This window comes from Pan paniscus, chromosome 4 (assembly GCF_029289425.2).
Source record: "Pan paniscus chromosome 4, NHGRI_mPanPan1-v2.0_pri, whole genome shotgun sequence".
Taxonomy (NCBI): Eukaryota; Metazoa; Chordata; class Mammalia; order Primates; family Hominidae; genus Pan; species Pan paniscus.
Window position 1 is genome coordinate 136364236 of NC_073253.2, and position 21647 is coordinate 136385882.

Below are 21647 nucleotides of genomic sequence, written 5' to 3' on the forward strand. Positions count from 1 at the left end.
TATAGTAGATAAAACAATTCTTTTATTTGTTGAGTCTCTTTTTCATGGTGTCAATCTTCATTTGCTTGGTGATATTTTATTGAGAACTTATCTCTTGTTGGAAGCTTCTTTCACAGTAGTACTTGTTTTGACAATCCTGGGGAAGGGAAGAAGGAGAAGAGGGGTCTCAAGGTGGTTTCAGCCCTGGCCTCTGCAAACCCAAGCCTTAATTTAAAAGCTTAGCTCGCCGGGCGCGGTGGCTCACGCCTGTAATCCCAGCACTTTGGGAGGCCGAGGTGGGTGGATCACGATGTCAAGAGATCAAGACCATCCTGGCTAACATGGTGAAACCCCGTCTCTACTAAAAAATACAAAAAATTAGCCGGGCGTGGTGGCACGCGCCTGTAGTCCCAGCCACTCGGGAGCCTGAGGCAGGAGAATGGCGTGAACCCAGGAGGCGGAGCTTGCAGTGAGCAGAGATCGCCCCACTGCACTCCAGCCTGGGCGAAAGAGCGAGACTCTGTCTCAAAAAAAAAAAAAAGGAAAAAAGAAAAGAAAATAAAAAAAGAAAAAAGCTTAGCTCAACTTTGCCACACCCAGGTAAAAGTTCTGGACCAAGCACTAAAAATATGTTTGAGTTGGGACCCATGCTCTTTTGGGTGGTATTGTTCTGCATTTGCTCAATGAGGCAAAAATCTCAGGGAATGTCACTGCTTCTTGGTTGTCACGGTTTCTGCTAAGGCTATAGACATGGAAGCTAATGGAGAAATTTAAAATGTTTCAATCTTCAGAGTAAATAAGTTGATTTTTAGGAAAAGTGAACTGTAACTGAAGCAATTGACACATGGGGACTATGTGGAAAACATCATGGTCTGGATTCAAGTTACAGCATTCATGGTAATGCTCAGAAAGATAATAACATACTCCAAGATTCCACTGAAATAGTGGTTGCTATTTTTTTTTTTTAGAAAATAGCTTGGGACTCTGGTGATAATGCAAAATGGGCTTGCTCCTTCCAAGACAATCTCCTCATGAAACCATTTGTCAAAAATTAGTGTTCTGGGACTGGGCACAGTGGCTCATGCCTTTAATCCCAGCACTTAGGGAGGCCTAGACAGGAGGATTGCTTGAGCCCAGGAGTTCAACAACAGCCTGGGAAACATAGTGAGACTCTGTCTCTACAAAAAATTTTAAAAATTGACTGGGTGTGGTGGCATGCACCTGAGGTCCTAGCTACTGAAGAGGGTGAGGTGGGAGGATCCTCGAGCCCAGGAAGTTGAGGCTGCAGCAAGCCATGATCATGCTGTAGCCTGGGTAATACAGCCAGACTCTATCTCAAAAAATAAAATTATTTTGGTAACAGAGAAGTCAGGGCTCTGCACCATCTCTTACTAGGGTGGAATCTAACATGAAGAAATATAGCACAACATAATCACACTGTTCTTCAACACTGTCAACAATTCCCTGACCCAAACCTCATGTACCTTATTAATTCACAATTAAAAAAAAAAGTCCTACTCAGAATGATGATAGTATCACTGCCAAAAACAGAGACTATCTAGGGACTAATACCGAAGTCACTTTCCCACAGCTGCCCAAAGACGTATTCCTCAGCCCTCTCTTGGTATCCATCTGCATGGACAATGGAACCTGTGTGCTTTGATGTCCCTGGTTTTTGAGATTCTTGAAGAGTTTGAGTTCTAAATGTGTCTGGAGCTTTCTGGAGTTGAGCATCAAGATGTGCAGATCCTGGATGACACACAACTATAATAGCTAGATAACAAAGAAAATTTATTATAAAGCAATTCTATATTGTGTACTGAGCTGTCCAGGTAGAAAAAAAGTGGTAACCCAGTGATGACTTGGGCTAGAACTCATGACTATTTTATTGGTGATTCGAGGCCTCAGAGCCCTGGATGTTAGCATGTAGGCCCACAGCCTGGAAGTACAGAGTATGTGAAGCACATCTAGGCTTCTAAAAGACAACCACAACCAGGCATAAGCTGGTGCTGTTATTAAGGACAAGTGGAAGCCACCTTTATTTGCCATGATCATCCTACACCTGGTCTAGGACTTACCCCAGTCTTCTCTTCCATTCCTTTAACCACCCATAAAAGGATTTCCATTTTCTTGATCACTGATTTGACTCAGTCTTCTTTCTCTTTCAATTCTCTCTGTTCCTGTGCTACTCAGATGTGGAGGGTCAACTGGGAAACTTCAGTGCATTGCTGCTCAAAAGAAAGACTCTTCCTGAGCATTTTGGGAGTATCAACACCACTGGGATTTAGTTCTACAGCTTTCAGTGTGAGAAGTTTCTGGAATATCAGAAACAAATATCAAATTTCTGAAGCCAATTGTCTCTAATTAATGTGAGCTATCTATGAGGAAAGACTTTTAAAAGAAATTTAATTTCTAGAACAATGTGAGATTTATTTTTTAAAAATTGTGTTCTCTAAATTGTATCTTTCTGAGGTTTTTTGTTTAAATTTATCTCTGGGGAAGTGAATTTCTTCATCCCAAATGTTTTAATTCTATTTAATTTAAAGTAGGTAACTGGCAATGTTGAAGTTTCATTGTCTATGTTTGTTATTACGAAAAAGGGTATCGTATATTTTACTGCAATTTTAAAAAAGAATATATTCTGAACATCAGTGAAAATGGTAGAGAATGGACCTCTGAAAAATCTCTTCTCCAGGAAAGCACTGAGGAAAATGAGAAAAATTTTCAAAATCTACTGCTTCAGAACTCTGAAATTTAAACAAAGATGTGCAGCAACTTAGGGAAAATTTATTGAGGAAAAAAGGTCTGACTCTTGGTTAAAAATAGTGGTTTTTGTGGCATTTTAACTGGCCTATTTCCATCTCCATCTCTCTAGCTTCTTAGTGGCCTTTAAAGTTAACAATTTACAATCACAATGAAAATTAGCAGCTTGGCAGCCACCAGAGGAAACAGAACAGCACCACAAAGAATTGTCATTATTTGATCTGTTTGGTGGTTCCCTGGAGGACTCCACTTGCAAGGCTGTCTTTAATTGCCTGAATCAGAGCTTGTCTAGTACAAAAAGTCTGGGTGACAGAGCAAGACCCTGTCTCAAAAAAAAACAACAACAAACAAACAGGGCCGGGCGCGGTGGCTCACTGCTGTAATCCCAGCACTTTGGGAGGCCGAGACGGGCGGATCACAGGGTCAGGAGATCGAGACCATCCTGGCTAACACGGTGAAACCCCGTCTCTACTAAAAATACAAAAAAATTAGCTGGGTGTGGTGGTGGGCGCCTGTAGTCCCAGCTACTCTGGAGGCTGAGGCAGGAGAATGGCGTGAACCCAGGAAGCTGAGCTTGCAGTGAGCCAAGATTGTGCCACTGCACTCCAGCCTGGGTGACAGTGCAAGACTCCGTCTCAAAAAAAAAAAAAAAACAAAACCCAGAAAGAAAAAGAAGGAAAGAAGGAAGGAAGGAAGAGAGAGAAAGAAGGAAGGAAGGAAGAGAGAGAAAGAAAGAAAAAAGAAAGAAAAAAATAATAGATCAACTGAAATTATCCAGTCTTAGCAACAAAAAGATTTTCAAAAATGAAAATGAACAGAGACCTGTGGGACACCATGAAGCCTACTAACTACACATACTTGAAGTCCCAGAAGGAGAAGAAGGAGACAGAATAACAGAAAGAATAGCTGAAATAATGGCTGAAAATTTCTCAAATTTGATGAGAAACATTAACCTTCACATTCAAGGAGCCCAGCAAACTCCAACCAGGATAAAGTCAAAGAGATTCATGCCTTGACATCATGATCAAACTGTCAAAAGCTAAAGACAAGAAGAGAACCTCAAAAACAGCAAGAGAGAAGCAACTCATCACATACCTTATCCTCAAAAATCTTATCCTCAGTATGACTGACACTGATTTCTTACAGGAATAATGGAGGCCAAAGGGGAGTGGGATGACACATTCAAAGTGCTAAAAGGGAATATCTTTTTTTTTTTTTATACTTTAAGTTTAGGGTACATGTGCACAACGTGCAGGTTAGTTACATATGTATACATGTGCCATATTGGTGTGCTGCACCCATTAACTCGTCATTTAACATTAGGTATATCTCCTAATGCTATCCCTCCCCGCTCCCACCACACAACAGGCCCTGGTGTGTGATGTTCCCCTTCCTGTGTCCATGTGTTCTCATTATTCAGTTCCCACCTATGAGTGAGAACATGCAGTGTTTGGTTTTTTGTCCTTGTAATAGTTTGCTGAGAATGATGGTTTCCAGCTTCATCATTTTTTATGGCTGCATAGTATTCCATGGTGTATATGTGCCACATTTTCTTAATCCAGTCTATCATTATTGGACATTTGGCTTGGTTCCAAGTCTTTGCTATTGTGAATAGTGCTGCAATAAACGTACCTGTGCATGTGTCTTCATAGCAGCATGATTTATAATCCTTTGGGTATATACCCAGTAATGGGATTGCTGGGTCAAATGGTATTTCTAGTTCTAGATCCCTGAGGAATCACCACAGTGACATCCACAATGGTTGAACTAGTTTACAGTCCCACCAACAGTGTAAAAGTGTTCCTATTTCTCCACATCCTCTGCAGCACCTGTTGTTTCCTGACTTTTTAATGATCGCCATTCTAACTGGTGTGAGATGGTATCTCATTGTGGTTTTGATTTGCATTTCTCTGATGGCCAGTGATGATTAGCATTTTTTCATGTGTCTTTTGGCTACATAAATGTCTTTTTTTGAGAAGTGTCTGTTCATATCCTTCGCCCACTTTTTGATGGGGTTGTTTGTTTTTTTCTTGTAAATTTGTTGGAGTTCCTTGAAGATTCTGGATATTAGCCCTTTGTCAGATGAGTAGACTGCAAAAATTTTCTCCGATTCTGTAGGTTGCCTGTTCCCTCTGATGGTAGTTTCTTTTGCTGTGCAGAAGCTCTTTAGTTTAATTAGATCCCATTTGTCAATTTTGGCTTTGGTTGCCATTGCTTTTGGTGTTTTAGACATGAAGTCCTTGGCCATGCCTATGTCCTGAATGGTATTGTCTAGGTTTTCTTCTAGGGTTATTATGGTTTTAGGTCTAACATTTAAGTCTTTAATCCATCTTGAATTAATTTTTGTATAAGGTGTAAGGAAGGGATCCAGTTTCAGCTTTCTACATATGGCTAGCCAGTTTTCCCAGCACCATTTATTAAATAGAGAATCGTTTCCCCATTTCTTGTTTTTGTCAGGTTTGTCAAAGATCAGATGGTTGTAGATGCATGGTATTATTTCTGAGGGCTCTGTTCTGTTCCATTGGTCTGTATCTCTGTTTTTGTACCAGTACCATGCTGTTTTGGTTACTGTAGACTTCTAGTATAGTTTCAAGTCAGGTGGCATGATGCCTCCAGCTTTGTTTTTTTGGCTTAGGATTGACTTGGCAATGCGGGCTCTTTTTTGGTTCCATATGAACTTTAAAGTAGTTTTTCCCAATTCTGTGAAGAAAGTCATTGGTAGCTTGATGGGGATGGCATTGAATCTGTAAATTACCTTGGGCAGTATGGCCATTTTCATGATATTGATTTTTCCTACCCATGAGCATGGAATGTTCTTCCATTTCTTTGTATCCTCTTTTATTTCATTGAGCAGTGGTTTGTAGTTCTCCTTGAAGAGGTCCTTCACATCCCTTGTAAGTTGGATTCCTAAATATTTTATTCTCTTTGAAGCAATTGTGAATGGGAGTTCACTCATGATTTGGCTCTCTGTTTGTCTGTTATTGGTGTATAAGAATGCTTGTGATTTTTGCACATTGATTTTGTATCCTGAGACTTTGCTGAAGTTGCCTATCAGCTTAAGGAGATTTTGGGCTGAGACGATGGGGTTTTCTAGATATACAATCTTGTCATCTGCAAACAGGGACAATTTGACTTCCTCTTTTCCTAATTGAATACCCTTTATTCCCTTCTCCTGCCTGATTGCCCTGGCCAGAACTTCAACACTATGTTGAATAGGAGTGGTGAGAGAGGGCATCCCTGTCTTGTGCCGGTTTTCAAAGGGAATGCTTCCAGTTTTTGCCCATTCAGTATGATATTGGCTGTGGGTTTGTCATAGATAGCTCTTATTATTTTGAGATACGTCCCATCAATACCTAATTTATTGAAAGTTTTTAGCACGAAGCGTTGTTGAATTTTGTCAAAGGCCTTTTCTGCATCTATTGAGATAATCATATGGTTTTTGTCGTTGGTTCTGTTTATATGCTGGATTACATTTACTGATTTGCGTATGTTGAACCAGCCTTGCATCCCAGGGATGAAGCCCACTTGATCATGGTGGATAAGCTTTTTGATGTGCTGCTGGATTCGGTTTGCCAGTATTTTACTGAGGATTTTTGCATCGATGTTTATCAGGGATATTGGTCTAAAATTCTCTTTTTTTGTTGTATCTCTGCCAGGCTTTGGTATCAGCATGATGCTGGCCTCATAAAATGAGTTAGGGAGGATTCCCTCTTTTTCTGTTGATTGGAATAATTTCAGAAGGAATGGTACCAGCTCCTTCTTGTACCTCTGGTAGAATTCGGCTGTGAATCCATCTGGTCCTGGACTTTTCTTGGTTGGTAAGCTATTAATTATTGCCTCAATTTCAGAGCCTGTTATTGGTCTATTCAGAGATTCAACTTCTTCCTGGTTTAGTCTTGGGAGGGTGTATGTGTCGAGGAATTTATCCATTTCTTCTAGATTTTCTAGTTTATTTGCGTAGAGGTGTTTATAGTATTCTCTAATGGTAGTTTGTATTTCTGTGGGATCGGTGGCGACATCCCCTTTGTCATTTTTTTATTGCGTCTATTTGATTCTTCTCTCTTTTCTTCTTTATTAGTCTTTCTAGCGGTCTATCAATTTTGTTGATCTTTTCAAAAAACCAGCTCCTGGATCCATTTATTTTTTGAAGGTTTTTTTTGTGTCTCTATTTCCTTCAATTCTGCTCTGATCTTAGTTATTTCTTGCCTTCTGCTAGCTTTTGAATGTGTTTGCCCTTGCTTCTCTGGTTCTTTTAATTGTGATGTTAGGGTGTCAATTTTAGATCTTTCCTGCTTTCTCTTGTGGGCATTTAGTGCTATAAATTTCCCTCTACACACTGCTTTGAATGTGTCTTAAAGGGACTATCAACCAATAATTCTATATCCACCAAAAGTATCTTTCAAAAATGAAAGAGAAATTAAGATATTACCAAAAAATAATAAGTGACTGATTACATTGGTAGCAAACCTACTCTACAAAGAAATATTAAAGGTAGTCATTTGGGCTAAAATAAAAGGACACCAATAAGTAACTTTAATCCACATCAAAAAATAAAAGCCTCATAAAGGGAAAGTAACTTATAGGCATATATATATATATCTAGGGAACTATAAATGTGTTTTTATTTGTAAATTTTTTATTGAAAAGAACACTGCATAAAGCAATAATAATCAATCTATGTTCATAGGTATATAATTTGTAAAGATGTAATTTGTATGACAATGTAACACAAAGGAGGGGAGAGATAACATAGCTATATAGAAACAAAATTCTATATACTATTGAAATTTAATTGATATTAATCTGAGCTAGATTGGTAAAAGATGTTCACTTTAATAATCAGAGAAACCACCAAGAAAATAACTAAAAAAGGTAAAAAAAATTGAGAAGTCAATTAAAATGGTACCCAAGAAAATATGTGTTTAACACAAAAGAGAACAATGAGGAAATAAAATAATAAGACATAGAAAACAAAGCAAATTGCCAATATAAATCTACCTTATCAGCAACTATGTTAAATATGAATGAATTACACACTTCAATTAAAAAGCAGAAGTTGGCAGAATGGATTTTTAGAAATGATCCAACTCTAGGCTGTCTACCAAGAGAAACTTTAGATTCAAAGACACACATACGTTGAAAGTAAAAAGATGGAAAAAGATATACTATGTAGATAGTAACCCAAGGAGCTAGAATGCCTACATTAATATCAAGCAAAATATACTATAAAACAAGCACAAAAGTTACTAAAAATGAAAAGTTAAGGAGGGGAATTTTATAATAGTAAAAGGGTCAATCCATTAGGAAAACATAATAATCATAAACATATATGCACCTAATAATAGAAACCGAAAATAAATGGAGCAAAAAGAGACACAAATGAAAAGTTAGACAATTTGACAATAATAGCTGAAGACTTTAATACCACAATTTTCAATAAATGATAAAACAATGAAACAGTATCAACATGAGAAAAGAAGACTTGAATAATGTTATAAACCAACAGTACTTAACAGAACACTCCATCTAACAACAGCAGAATACACATTATTTTCAAGTGCATATGAAACATTCTCCAGGATAGACTATATTTTAGGCCATAAAACAAGTCTTAATGAATTTGAAAGAGTTAAAATCACATAAAGTATGTTTTCCAGCTACAATGAAATGAAATTAGAAAGCAGTGGCAGAAGAAAATTTGGGAAATTCACAAATATGTGGAAATTAAACATTTTAAAAAACAATGAATCAAAGAAGAAATCACAAAGGACATTAAAAAATACTCTGAAATTAATAAAAATGAAAATGCAACATACCAAAACTTATGGGATACAATAAAAGTTGTGCTTAGAGGGAAAATAATAGCTGAAATACCTATATATTTTAAGAAGATCTCAAATCAGTAACCCAGACTTCCACCTTAAGAAGCTAGAAAAAGGAGAGCATACTAAAACCAATACACGCTGAAGAAAGAAATTATTAGAGTGGAAATAAATAAAACAGAATAGAAAAACAATGGAGAAAATAAACTAAAAGTTGGTGCTTTGAAAAGATCAATAAAATTGGCAAAGCTTTAGCTAGGCTGATGATGAAAAAAGAGGACTCAAATTACTAAAATTAAAAAAAAGGAGGAAAAAGTATGACATATTTCACAGGTCTTAAGGGAATACTATAAACAACTTTAAGCCAACAAATTAGAAAACCTAGATGAAATGGAAAAAAAAAACCCCTAGATTAAATGGAAAACACAAACTACCAAAATTGACTAAGGAGAAATAGAAAATGTGAATAGACCTGTAATTGCCAAAACTGACTAAGGAGAAATACTAGGTTGGTGCAAGAGTAGTTGTGGTTTTGCTATCACTTTCAATGGCAAAAAACACAATTACTTTTACACCAACCTAACAAAAAACCTGAATAGACCTGTAATAAGAGATCGAACCAGTAATCAAAAACTTTCCACAAAGAAAAGCCCAGAACCAGATGGCTTCACTGGTCAATTCTACCAAATGTTTAAAGAAGAATTAACACCAGTACTTAATATATTCATTCAAAAAATAGAGGAGCAGGGACCACTTTTCAACTCTATTCTATAAAGGCCAGTATTAACATGATGACAAAACCAGACAGTGATAACACAAGGGAAAAAATACATACCAATTTCTCTTATGGATATAGATGCAAACATTCTCAACAAAATTTTAGCAAACTGACTCTAGTATCACATAAAAATGATTACATACCATGGCCAAGTGGGATTTATCTCAGGAATGCAAGGTTGGTTCAGCATGTTAAAATCAAACAATGAGCCAGTTGCAGTTGTTCATATCTGTAATCCCAGCATTTTGGAAGGCCAAGGTGGGAGGAATGCTTGAGGCCAGGAGTTCAAGACCAGGATGATCAACATAACAAGACCCCATCTCTACAAATTTTTTTTAATTAGCTGAATGTGGTGGCTTGCACCTGTAATCCCAGCTACTCAGGAGGCCAAGGCATGAAGATTGCTTGAGCCCAGGAGCACGAGGCTGCAGTGAGCTATGATGGTGTCACTGCACTCCAGGGGCCTGTGTGACCTTGTCTCAAGAAAAAAAGATTTAAAAAGGGATTTGAATATACCTAGTCCTAAAGTTAAAAATGTTAAATTCATACTATTTTGAATAGTCTATTTTAAAAATGAAAGAGTATTTTTAAAACTTCACCATGACTTGAGGATGGTTTTGTTCTTACTTTGAAAGGGGAGAATAGAGGAAAATTAAACATTAATTTTTGAGAGAAAGAGATAAATTTGACTATTATTTCTTTAAATCATATTTCCAATAGCACTATTTCAAAATGTTAAGCTCTCAATAATAAATGGTTACTATCAATGGTTTGTGGAATTTATTAGAAATTCTTATAAAAGGAATGATCTCCTGGAATGTTCTATTAAATGGGTACAATAGATACATCAGCTGACCATTTGAATGAAATAGCTGTAAAGCAAACAATAGTGCTCAGTGGTGAAAGCAAAGTAAAATTTACATTAGCTAACTTTCCAAACTTAAACCTATAAGATATTTTTAAAGTCACACTCACTGAAATGTACATGTAGGAAGGGGATACTTGAATAATTAGAGTTTGACTTGAGAAATTTGTGATGGAATCTAAGATAATTTCTAATAATTTTTTCTAGAATAAAAATAACATTTATAAGTTTAATACATCAAAATACTCAAATATGTGATATATAACTTAGAATATATCTTCACAATCAGAAAGTGTGGGCTTTTCAACTTTGTTCCTCTTTTCCCAAGATTGTATTCTGGGTACCTCGCATTTTCCTGTGAATTTTACGGTCACTTTACCAATTTCTGCAAAAAAGCCAACTGAAATTTTGATAGGGATTGCACTAAATCTGTAGAGCAATTTGGAGCATACCAATATTTTAACAATCTTAAGTCTTCCAATCCATGAACACTTTTCATTTACTTAGATCTTCTTTAATTTCTTTCAATGATGTTTTGTAGTGCTCAGTGTTCAGTTCTCCCACTTCTTTTGTTAAATTTATTCCTAAGCATTTTATTCCTTTTGATGATATCTATTATAAATTCCATTGCTTTCTTGATTTCATTTTTGGTTTGTTCAATGCTACTGTATAGAAATACAATTGATTTCTGTATAGTGATCTTGTATTCTGCAACCTTGCTGAACTCATTTATTTATTTAATAGTTTTTGTTTGTTTTTTTTTTTTTTTTGAGAAAGAGTCTCACTCTGTCACCCAGGCTGGAGTGCAGTGGCACAGTCATGGCTCACTGAAGCCTCAATCTCCCAGGCTCAAGCAATCCTCCCACCTCAGCCTCCCAAGTAGCTGGGACTACAGGTGCATGCCACCACCTCTGGATAATTTTTTTTTTTTTTTGTAGAGACAGGATCTTGCTATGTTGCTCAGGCTGGTCTCAAACTCCTGACCTCAAGTGATCCTCCTGCTTGGCCTCCAAAAGTGCTGGGATTACAGGCATGAGCTGCCATGCCCAGCCTCAAATTTCTTTAAAATGATTTTTATCTTTCTTCAATGATAAGGTTCTTGCCTATATTTTATCAGAGAACAACTAGTTGCCTGCGTATCCCTCTATTTTATCTTTCTTTGTATATTTAAAATGAAAAAAAATTAAATATCATGCTTCAGATCTGGCAACCAATTATGTAAATAGTCATATGAATCCTTCAGAATGGATAACACAGCTTTTCTGACTGGTATGAAATAGTTTTCAGGTGCTCATTCTTTACTTCATTAGCTTATCTTATATCATTAGCTTATCCTCCATTCAGGTATAACAGATCTTTTTTTTCTGATAAATATGGCAGTTTAGGGAAATAAACTATGGCATAATATGCTAGGCCATTCTTCTAGGCCACGCTTCTTGATTGTAACCTTAAACCCTTTATCAGAACGTAAACAACTTTTCAAAAGATCTATACATATTTTTATCCAATGTTTAAGGCTATGAGTAATTCATTATGTCACTCTTCATTTTTTTCACCTGATAATGATCTCGACAAAAATGTTGAGTATTAGTTTTCCTTCCAATGTGTAAGTTGTATAAACATCTCTCTTTACTGGTAACTAACTATCTCTAAAGGGAGACAAGTAATTTTTAAGTTTCTAATAATAATTGAAAATTTGAATATAAATATATTTCACCTATGATAACCATGTACCCAAGGCAAGGCTGAAGTTGGGATCTAAATTATCTGAAAAGTTGTTCACCTCTCCAGCTCTGCTTAGGTATAGAAAATAATGGTTTCTAGAGTCACATAGTAACAGTTTAAATCCTGGCTCTGCCGTTTCACATGCTGTATGACTTTGGACAGGTTATTTAAACTCTGTGTGCCACAATTCTTCGTCTTTAAAATGTGGCTAATAAGACTGCCCACTTCATAGGGTTGTTGGGGTGATAAAATGAGTCAATATATGCAAAATGCTTAGAAAAATATCTGGTGTATAGTGGATATATATGTTAATGTTATTGAGATTTCATTTACTTTTGGATTGCAAAAGGAACTGAAAAGACCCAATTCTTACTCTATGTCAACATGTAGGAGTAAGTAAACAAAATATGGTTTGAATTTTGTCCTGAATGCATTAACTTGAATCTAACTAAAACCTGGTTATTAGAAACAATTTTCTCTTTGGTTTGCCCAGGAGACTTGTTTTCCAGTTATGTCTAAAATAATACTCTTTCTTTTTATTCTTTTCAGTATATATTTTTATTATTTTTCATTTAATAGTGATGCATAGTGTATCTTTTCTGATTTACTTTAAATGTGAAAGAAAATTCTAAGATGTTAATATTATTATTACTGCCATTGATATATCCCTTATAGGAATTAATTAATGGAAATAGAATCAAAGTAAATTTAGTTATATAATGCTTAGCATGTATTATATTCTCAAGATTCTGTATTCAGTTTCAGACATGTTCAAGGCTGAATATATGATCTGACAATAATCTGCTTATAGATAAAAACATCATTTGAGTGGATTAATTTATTAATTCAACTTGTATTTACTAAATAAAATCCATGTATCTTTCAAAAATTTTTACTAATACTTTCTATCACTATCAGAATCTGAAGTCTCAGATTTCATGCTTTAAAAAGAATTAATTTAACATGAATTATAAATTATAATTACTTATATGAATTGGATAATTAAATAAAATAACAAGATATTTAAGGGGAGAAAATCTTATATGTGGCAAGATAAGTGGTGCTCCATTCAGTGTATTAATCGCAACCAATAAATTGGTTAACTGTGTCTCAGTGGTACCATTCTTTCTTATTGTTTGAGAGTAATCACAGTAGCTACACACTGTGGTGGGATCCATTTTATACACAAGTCTCTTTACTTCACTATATCTGAGTAGAGACAGCCTAAGTCACCCTTTGGTCACAGAATAAAATATTTTAAATCAGTGCTTCTTGTTTTCCCCAAAATTAGCTGGTCAAGGAATATGATATCTGGGATACAAAAGGTGAGTGTGGTAACAGGCAAACTCATTGTAAAATATAGATTACAACTATCTTGCTAAATAAGTTCAGCTTAAAGCCTTTATCTTCACAAAATTCTGTGACTGTTACTCACTTTTGTCTTGACATTATCCTCATAATAGTCACATAGAATAATCAAGTCCTGTTACCCTCTGAGCTTCAGTTTTACTTTCCTTATCTTTTATTTCCTCTTTAGTTCTAAGAATCTGTGATTCTAATACTATTTGCCTTACTCCTAGGTTCAATGTAGGTTCACACTATAAATTACTTGATACAAAACAAGATACCTGTTTATTCACCTGTATTACTATTTGCACATTAAAGTAGGAAAATAGAACCTTTCGTTTCAAAGGTAGTCCCGCTTTAGACCATGTATAGAGAACATCTTAAACTTTTGCATCATCACAAAGTCCTCACATTCTTAGAAAAGAACATATATAACTACTAAGAATTGAATTGAAAGTGTATAAAAATTTGTCTCCTGTGGTTGGATTATGTAAAGAAGAAATGGAGTTCTTTGAAGTTTCACAGATAAGCGTGTGGGGAGTCTGAGATATCTTCTTGATTTGTGCTCATGATTATTCTGGTTCGTGCACTGTAATGAAATAACCTTTTAAATTATGCAGTTTAATGTAGCAAAGTTTGTAAAAATTCTATGCTCTTAAGAATGGCTTTTATTTTAAAACTTCCCAAATACGCTGTCTTGAAGTTGTTAATTTCTCAATCAAGACGCAGGGTGGCGCTGCAGGCTAAGTTGTGAATAATGAGCCCTAAAAAGCTCGCGCGTATTCTTTTGTGTCGCTAGACGCAATCAAAAACACACGGAAGAAGCGTTACAAGCAGTGCAGGTTTACCAACGGCTTGGGGCAGCGATATACTAAACAAATTTAATATTATAAGCAACTGTGTGACGATTCCTCCAAGCAAGAAATTGGAATTGAATGTCTCAAGTCTCGTTGCGGTTGCTGAAGGGATTGGATATAGGGACCTGGACTCCAACATGAAGAAGCTAGGGAGAATTCATCCAAACAGGCAAGTGTTGGCCTTTATTTTGATGGTGTTCTTGTCTCAGGTTCGCCTCGAGCCTATTCGTTATTCTGTGTTGGAGGAAACAGAGAGCGGCTCCTTTGTAGCCCATCTGGCCAAGGATCTGGGCCTGGGAATTGGGGAACTGGCCTCCCGGTCAGCCCGGGTGCTGTCTGACGATGACAAGCAGCGTTTGCAGCTGGATCGTCAGACTGGAGATTTGCTTCTGAGGGAGAAACTAGACCGGGAAGAGCTCTGCGGTCCTATTGAACCGTGTGTACTGCATTTCCAAGTGTTCCTGGAAATGCCGGTGCAATTTTTTCAAGGAGAATTATTGATCCAGGACATAAATGATCACTCTCCAGTATTCCCTGAAAGGGAAGTGCTCTTGAAAATACTAGAAAATAGCCAGCCGGGTACTCTATTTCCGTTGCTAATAGCTGAGGATTTGGATGTGGGCAGCAATGGTCTTCAAAAATACACAATCAGCCCCAATTCTCATTTTCACATTCTCACTCGAAATCATAGTGAGGGCAAGAAATACCCAGATTTGGTGCAGGACAAACCACTGGATCGAGAGGAGCAGCCTGAGTTCAGCTTAACCCTCGTGGCGCTGGATGGTGGGTCTCCACCTAGGTCTGGCACGGTCATGGTTCGAATCCTGATCATGGACATCAATGACAATGCTCCTGAGTTTGTGCACACTCCATATGGGGTGCAGGTCCTGGAAAACAGCCCCCTAGACTCTCCAATTGTTAGGGTCTTAGCTAGAGATATAGATGCTGGAAACTTCGGGAGTGTTTCTTATGGCTTATTCCAAGCATCAGATGAAATTAAACAAACTTTCTCAATAAATGAAGTCACGGGAGAAATACTGTTGAAAAAAAAATTGGATTTCGAAAAAATTAAATCTTACCATGTAGAAATTGAGGCCACAGATGGAGGAGGCCTTTCTGGAAAAGGCACTGTAGTCATAGAGGTGGTGGATGTGAATGACAATCCCCCAGAACTTATCATATCTTCACTCACCAGCTCCATCCCAGAAAATGCTCCTGAGACGGTAGTCTCTATCTTCCGAATTCGAGATAGAGATTCCGGAGAAAATGGAAAGATGATTTGCTCTATTCCAGATAATCTACCGTTTATTCTAAAACCAACTTTGAAGAATTTTTACACCCTGGTAACAGAGAGACCACTGGACCGAGAGACCAGCGCTGAGTACAACATCACCATCACCGTCACTGATTTGGGGACACCCAGGCTGAAAACCCAGCAGAGCATAACCGTGCAGGTCTCCGACGTCAATGACAACGCCCCCGCCTTCACCCAAACCTCCTACACCCTGTTCGTCCGCGAGAACAACAGCCCCGCCCTGCACATCGGCAGTGTCCGCGCCACAGACAGAGACTCGGGCACCAACGCCCAGGTCACCTACTCGCTGCTGCCGCCCCAGGACCCGCACCTGCCCCTCTCTTCCCTGGTCTCCATCAACGCGGACAACGGCCACCTGTTCGCCCTCAGGTCGCTGGACTACGAGGCCCTGCAGGCTTTCGAGTTCCGCGTGGGCGCCTCAGACCGCGGTTCTCCGGCTTTGAGCAGCGAGGCAGTGGTGCGCGTGCTGGTGCTGGACGCCAACGACAACTCGCCCTTCGTGCTGTACCCGCTGCAGAACGGCTCCGCGCCCTGCACCGAGCTGGTGCCCCGGGCGGCCGAGCCGGGCTACCTGGTGACCAAGGTGGTGGCGGTGGACGGCGACTCGGGCCAGAACGCCTGGCTGTCGTACCAGCTGCTCAAGGCCACGGAGCCCGGGCTGTTCGGCGTGTGGGCGCACAATGGCGAGGTGCGCACCGCCAGGCTGCTGAGCGAGCGCGACGCGGCCAAGCACAGGCTGGTGGTGCTGGTCAAGGACAATGGCGAGCCTCCGCGCTCGGCCACCGCCACGCTGCACGTGCTCCTGGTGGACGGCTTCTCCCAGCCCTACCTGCCTCTCCCGGAGGCGGCACCGGCCCAGGCCCAGGCCGACTCCCTCACCGTCTACCTGGTGGTGGCGTTGGCCTCGGTGTCGTCGCTCTTCCTCTTCTCGGTGCTCCTGTTCGTGGCGGTGCGGCTGTGCAGGAGGAGCAGGGCGGCCTCGGTGGGTCGCTGCTCGGTGCCCGAGGGCCCCTTTCCAGGGCATCTGGTGGACGTAAGCGGCACCGGGACCCTGTCCCAGAGCTACCAGTACGAGGTGTGTCTGACAGGAGACTCTGGGACTGGTGAGTTCAAGTTCCTGAAGCCAATATTTCCTAATCTCTTGGTTCAGGACACCGGGAGGGAAGTTAAGGAAAACCCCAAGTTCAGAAATAGCTTGGTATTCAGTTAAGTATTGTATTTAGTTCAGTGAACTGCCCGTTAGTTTTGTCAAACTTCCCACTGCAATGCCTTTATTTAAAAAAATTGTCTACTTATCTAAATATTCATACCGCAATTTCAAACCTACGCATGTCCCTGGTAAAGCTAAATTTGTCCCTTTTTTATTGTTATTAATTGCACTTAACATTTTTAGTTATACTGGATATTGAGTATGGATTTTCTCTATATTTGATCTATTGGTGATTAATCTTTTTGTAACCATAAATTACTCAATTAGGATAAAAATAAATTATATTTTAATGAAATTCTTAAATTAACATCCTTTTAATGGAACATTTAAGTGAATATATGAATCTTGAATTTCTAAATATTTGTTGTGCCAGTCTTTACCATGTAACTTAATGTTTGCAAGGCCAGAGTGTTTGAAAGTTTTGTATTTAACTTTATAATTACCTTGTCCTTTCTGGTTGACTATACTAGGCTAAGCCCTCTTAATAGCCATGAATGTAAAATTTAGTTTACTCATTTTTCACAAATTGTATATAAACATGCACTTCACTACATTGGTAATACACTAAAATTGTGGTCCTTTTCCTCTTGTGACCACCACATGTCTAGTGATTATTTTGTTTATTTGGTTGCTACTTACCTAGCACATTGTAATGTTCCATGAATGCTAATATTAAATTTTGTAAAAATAACTTATTTATAAACAATTTTTAAAGAGAAAAATCTCATATAATTTGTCATAACCTTTCAATAAATAAAACTGTTAAATCATGGCCTGATATCATCTTAAAAAAAAACTCAGAATCTGAAATAAGCCCTAAATTTCTCCCCAAAATCAAGACTCTTGAGAGCATCATAGGTCTCCTTGTGCTCCCTTTTACTCCCTATAAATAGAAATCCAAGTATACTTTAATATGTATATATTTTTTGGTTTTCCTACAGCTTCTCCCCATCTTTCAAAAGAATCACGAAATTTCTTCTGCACCTTGGCTATTCTGTTTAAATCTGATAATCGGTTGATCTCAGGTTTTTCACTGTACATTACTTTGCAGATATGGACAGCCTTTACAAAAATAATTTTTAAATGCTTAATTATTTTTATCTGTTCTTTAAGGTAACCTTCAGTTATTTTGAATTAATTTAACTTCTCAATTATGCCAAAGTTGCACTTGCATGAAATAAATATTATTTTGTATATACAGTTCTTGTATAGACTGGAACAGTAATAAATTTATCTGAATTAAAATTGTTTTATGCTGTGATCAGTAAGCCCAGTAAGCTAGGTAAAGTTGTATGGATATAACTATAGGACACCTCTATTTTACTTTTGGCAGAATATGAGCAACTGAAGAACTTGCTTTATAATCTAACATTTATTTTTAAATCTCAAGTATCATCCTACTGGAGTTAAATTGCTTGCACTTTTCCTTGAATTACTCTTTTTTTCTAAACGTGTAATGAAATAAAAAGGAAAATTGACTGTTATTCTTGAAACAGATTTTTTAGCATTTATTCAATTTAAAAATCAAAGTGAAGAAGATATAAAGTGAGAACAGAATATAACATACAAATATGTAAGACATAAATATGGTAGTCAACTTTAATGTCTTCTTCCATTTATTATTAGCTATTTAAATGAAATAGCTTTGAGGCCGGGTGTGGTGGCTCATGTCTATAATCCCAGCACTTTGGGAGGCAGGCGGATCACCTGAGGCCAGGAATTCAAGACCAGCCTGGGCAAAATGGGGAAATCCCGTCTCTAAAAAAAAAAAACACAAAAATTAGCTGGGTGTGGTGGTGCACACCTGTAATCCCAGCTACAGGAGAGGCTGAAGCAGGAGAATTGTTTGAACCTGGGAGGTGAAGGTTGTGGTGAGCCGCACCTCCAGCCACAGAGATCACACCACTGCACTCCAGCCTGGGTGACAGAGTGAGACTCTGTCTCAAAAAAATTTAAAAAAAAAGAAATAGCTTTTATTTATGATGACAAGTAAGAAATCTGGTTGAAGTTTTCACCAACTATATATTGACATGATGAAAGTCCAAAATCATTTTTTTTGTTGTTTATGCAGGGTAAGTCCAATTCGTATAATCACCCAAATGAGACCGTTCAAATAAACACCCCAAACCGACATCATCCTTGGAGGTATTCATAAAGCATGACTCATTCCTTACCAGCTAGGGGCTACTACCAGACTTTGGTGTAGTATAGATCAACATTTAAAAATTCAATTATTAGAATTTAGTTGTAAACACGATCCAAATAACTTTCACAACATGCATACCTTATGAAAATAGGCCAGTTCTATTGTCACAGAACAAAATTAGAGAATGGAGGCCAAGAATCTTGATAATAACACCCATCCCAACAGGTATTTTCTCAAATTAATCTATTATATATGCATCTTTTACAGTTCCTCTGCTACTGTTATTTTTAGGCACAGCATATAGTGAATTTAACACACGCTGTTTTGGAGACAGAAATTCTGAAGGCAACGTAGCCCATATCAATTTAGAATCCCCTCTCCTTGGCTGGGTGTGGTGGCTCATGCCTGTAATCCCAGCACTTTGGGAGGCCAAGTGGGGAGGATCGCTTGAGGCCAGGAGTTTGAGACCAGCCTGGGCAATATAGTGAGATCCCTGTTTCAACAATCACAACAAAAAGTTAGCTGGTCATGGTAGCACACATCTGTAGTCCCAGCTACTTGGGAGGCTGAGGCAGGAAAATTGCCTGAGCCTAAGAGTTTGAGGCTGTAGTGAGCTATGATCAGGCCACTGCACTCCAGCCTGGGAGACCCAGCAAGACCCTGTCTCAAAACAAAACAAAACAAAACAAAACAAAACAGAACAGAACAAAATGATCCCCTCTTCTTTTACTATCAAAAGTTACAAAATATATTTTAAATAGTCTAAGGTTAAAACTATGCATATATTTGGTGAAATTCTGCTTCCAGAGTAGATGGATTATCTAGCCGCAGAAAGCAACTCTAAAAATTGGTTAAAATGTAAAATTATCTGTTTGAAGTAACTGAAAACAGATAATATAATAAGATCTGAATGGGCCAAGATTCCTGAGAAGGAAAATTCTCGGAGGTGAAAACTGACTCCTGACAGGAGTTTTACCCTGAGGAAATATGCTAAGTCTGAGAACAAACAAAAAGCTTTTGTCAGAGACAGAGTAACTTCAATAGCTGTTGGGGTCGACTGGAAGATTCAAGTTCATGGCCAAATTTTCCCCTCAGGACACTTGTCAAACTCAGGGAAGCCCAGGGAAAAAGACTAAAATCCTAACTGGAAAATTTCTGAAAAAGAAAGTGAAGTTTTAATAGTCTTGCTATTGAAACATTAGAGTTTAGGATCTGCCATGGGAAGGGGCTGTGGAGAATATACCAAGTTCTCAGCTGAAAATTCTGGAGAGCCAGGTGCTTATCAGGACTGCAAAGAACCTTGACAAAGCCCAGTGCCTGTTTCAGTTGAGATGATTTGTTTAGACAGAACTCTATCAAGTTAACAGTGGAAAAGGTGAACTCTTGCTGGAGGAAGATAATATCTTAACCTTGGATAGCTTTTTATGTAAATATTCAACATTCAATAAAAAATTCCTAAGTACACACACCAAAAACTGGATACATGAATAAAACCAAGAGAAAAAAAAAGACAATAAAAATTACCCATAGATGATTCAGATATTAAAATTAACTGAATGATGTTAAAATAAGTAAGACTAATATGTTAAAAGTAAAGAACAATAGAGAAAATAAAGAGATAATTTCACTGGAGAATTGAACTTTAAAAGTGAAAGTTAATTCTAGAACTGAAAAATTATATTATCTGAAATTAAAACTATTTAAATGGTTTAATGTCATAGTCATAAAATGATACAGGATTAGTGGATGCAAGACAATTCAATATTAACATCCAAATATAAGCACAGAGAATAAAATAATAAAATATACAGAAAAGAACATTAGTGATGTGTGGAATGTAATTTTTAAAAACTCTAACATACTGAGAGAACAAGAATGAGGCAATATTTGAAGAGATAATGATAAAGAATTTTCCAAAATTGGTGAAAATCCTTAATCCTTCAAGATATTCAAGAAATAAATAATAACAGGCTAAATAAAAACAAAGCCTACTTAGGCATATCATAGGAAAGCGTCTCAAGACCAAAGTCAAAGAGATAATTTGAGAACCAACCATGTAAGAAATAAAACATTCCTGTTAAAGGAGCATCAGTAAAATGGAGAGTTGACTTTTCAACATAAATCAGGAAATCAAAAGACAAAGGAATGACATCTTTAAAGTCCTGAAAGAAAATTACTACCAGGTTAGAATTCTATGCCAGCAAACATATCCTTCAAAAATGAATGCAGTTTTCAGACAAAAATGAAGGGAATTAATGACAGTCACATCTGCACTAAAAGAAATACTTTTTTTTTTTTTTTTGAGACAGAGTCTCACTCTGTTGTCTAGGCTGGAGTGCAGTGGCACAATCTCGGCTCACTGCAATCTCCACCTCCTGGGTCCAAGCTATTCTCCCCATCTCAGCCTCCTGAGTAGAGGGGATTACAGACATGTGCCGCCACACCTGGCTAATTTTTGTATTTTTAGTAGAGACAGGGTTTCACCATGTTAGCCAGGCTGGTCTCAAACTCCTGACCTCAAGGGATCCACCCGCCTTGGCCTCTGAAGGTGTTGGGATTACAGGCGTGAGCTACTGCATTTGGCCAAGAAATGCTTTTAATGAAATAAATGCATTAGGCAGAAGGAAAACAATCCAAAGGAAATCACAGAATTGCAGGAATAAATGAAGAGCAATAAGAAAGGTCAATGTACATGAATGTTGATTGAATATTGATTATACAAGGCAATAATATTAATACTAGTTTCTTAAAGGATTTAAATTATATGTAAAATTTAAATTTATAACAACAATAATGTAAAAGGCAAAGGTATAAATAGAGTTAAAAAGTGTTAAGGCTGT

At 37.6% G+C, this 21647-nt stretch overlaps 1 protein-coding gene across 1 annotated transcript; it reads left to right on the forward strand.

The window, feature by feature from the left end:
- Positions 1-352: 352 nt before the first annotated feature.
- On the forward strand, positions 353-18145 carry LOC103783391 (protocadherin beta-4). The gene has a single exon (XM_008954538.5). It carries the CDS (start codon positions 14274-14276, stop codon positions 16659-16661), a length of 2388 nt encoding a protein of 795 aa, XP_008952786.3. The 5' UTR covers positions 353-14273; the 3' UTR covers positions 16662-18145.
- Positions 18146-21647: the final 3502 nt, after the last annotated feature.

Bases quoted from the DNA above. Each gene is read 5' to 3' on its own strand.
- LOC103783391 (XM_008954538.5), top strand. From the start codon at position 14,274: ATGAAGAAGCTAGGGAGAATTCATCCAAACAGGCAAGTGTTGGCCTTT.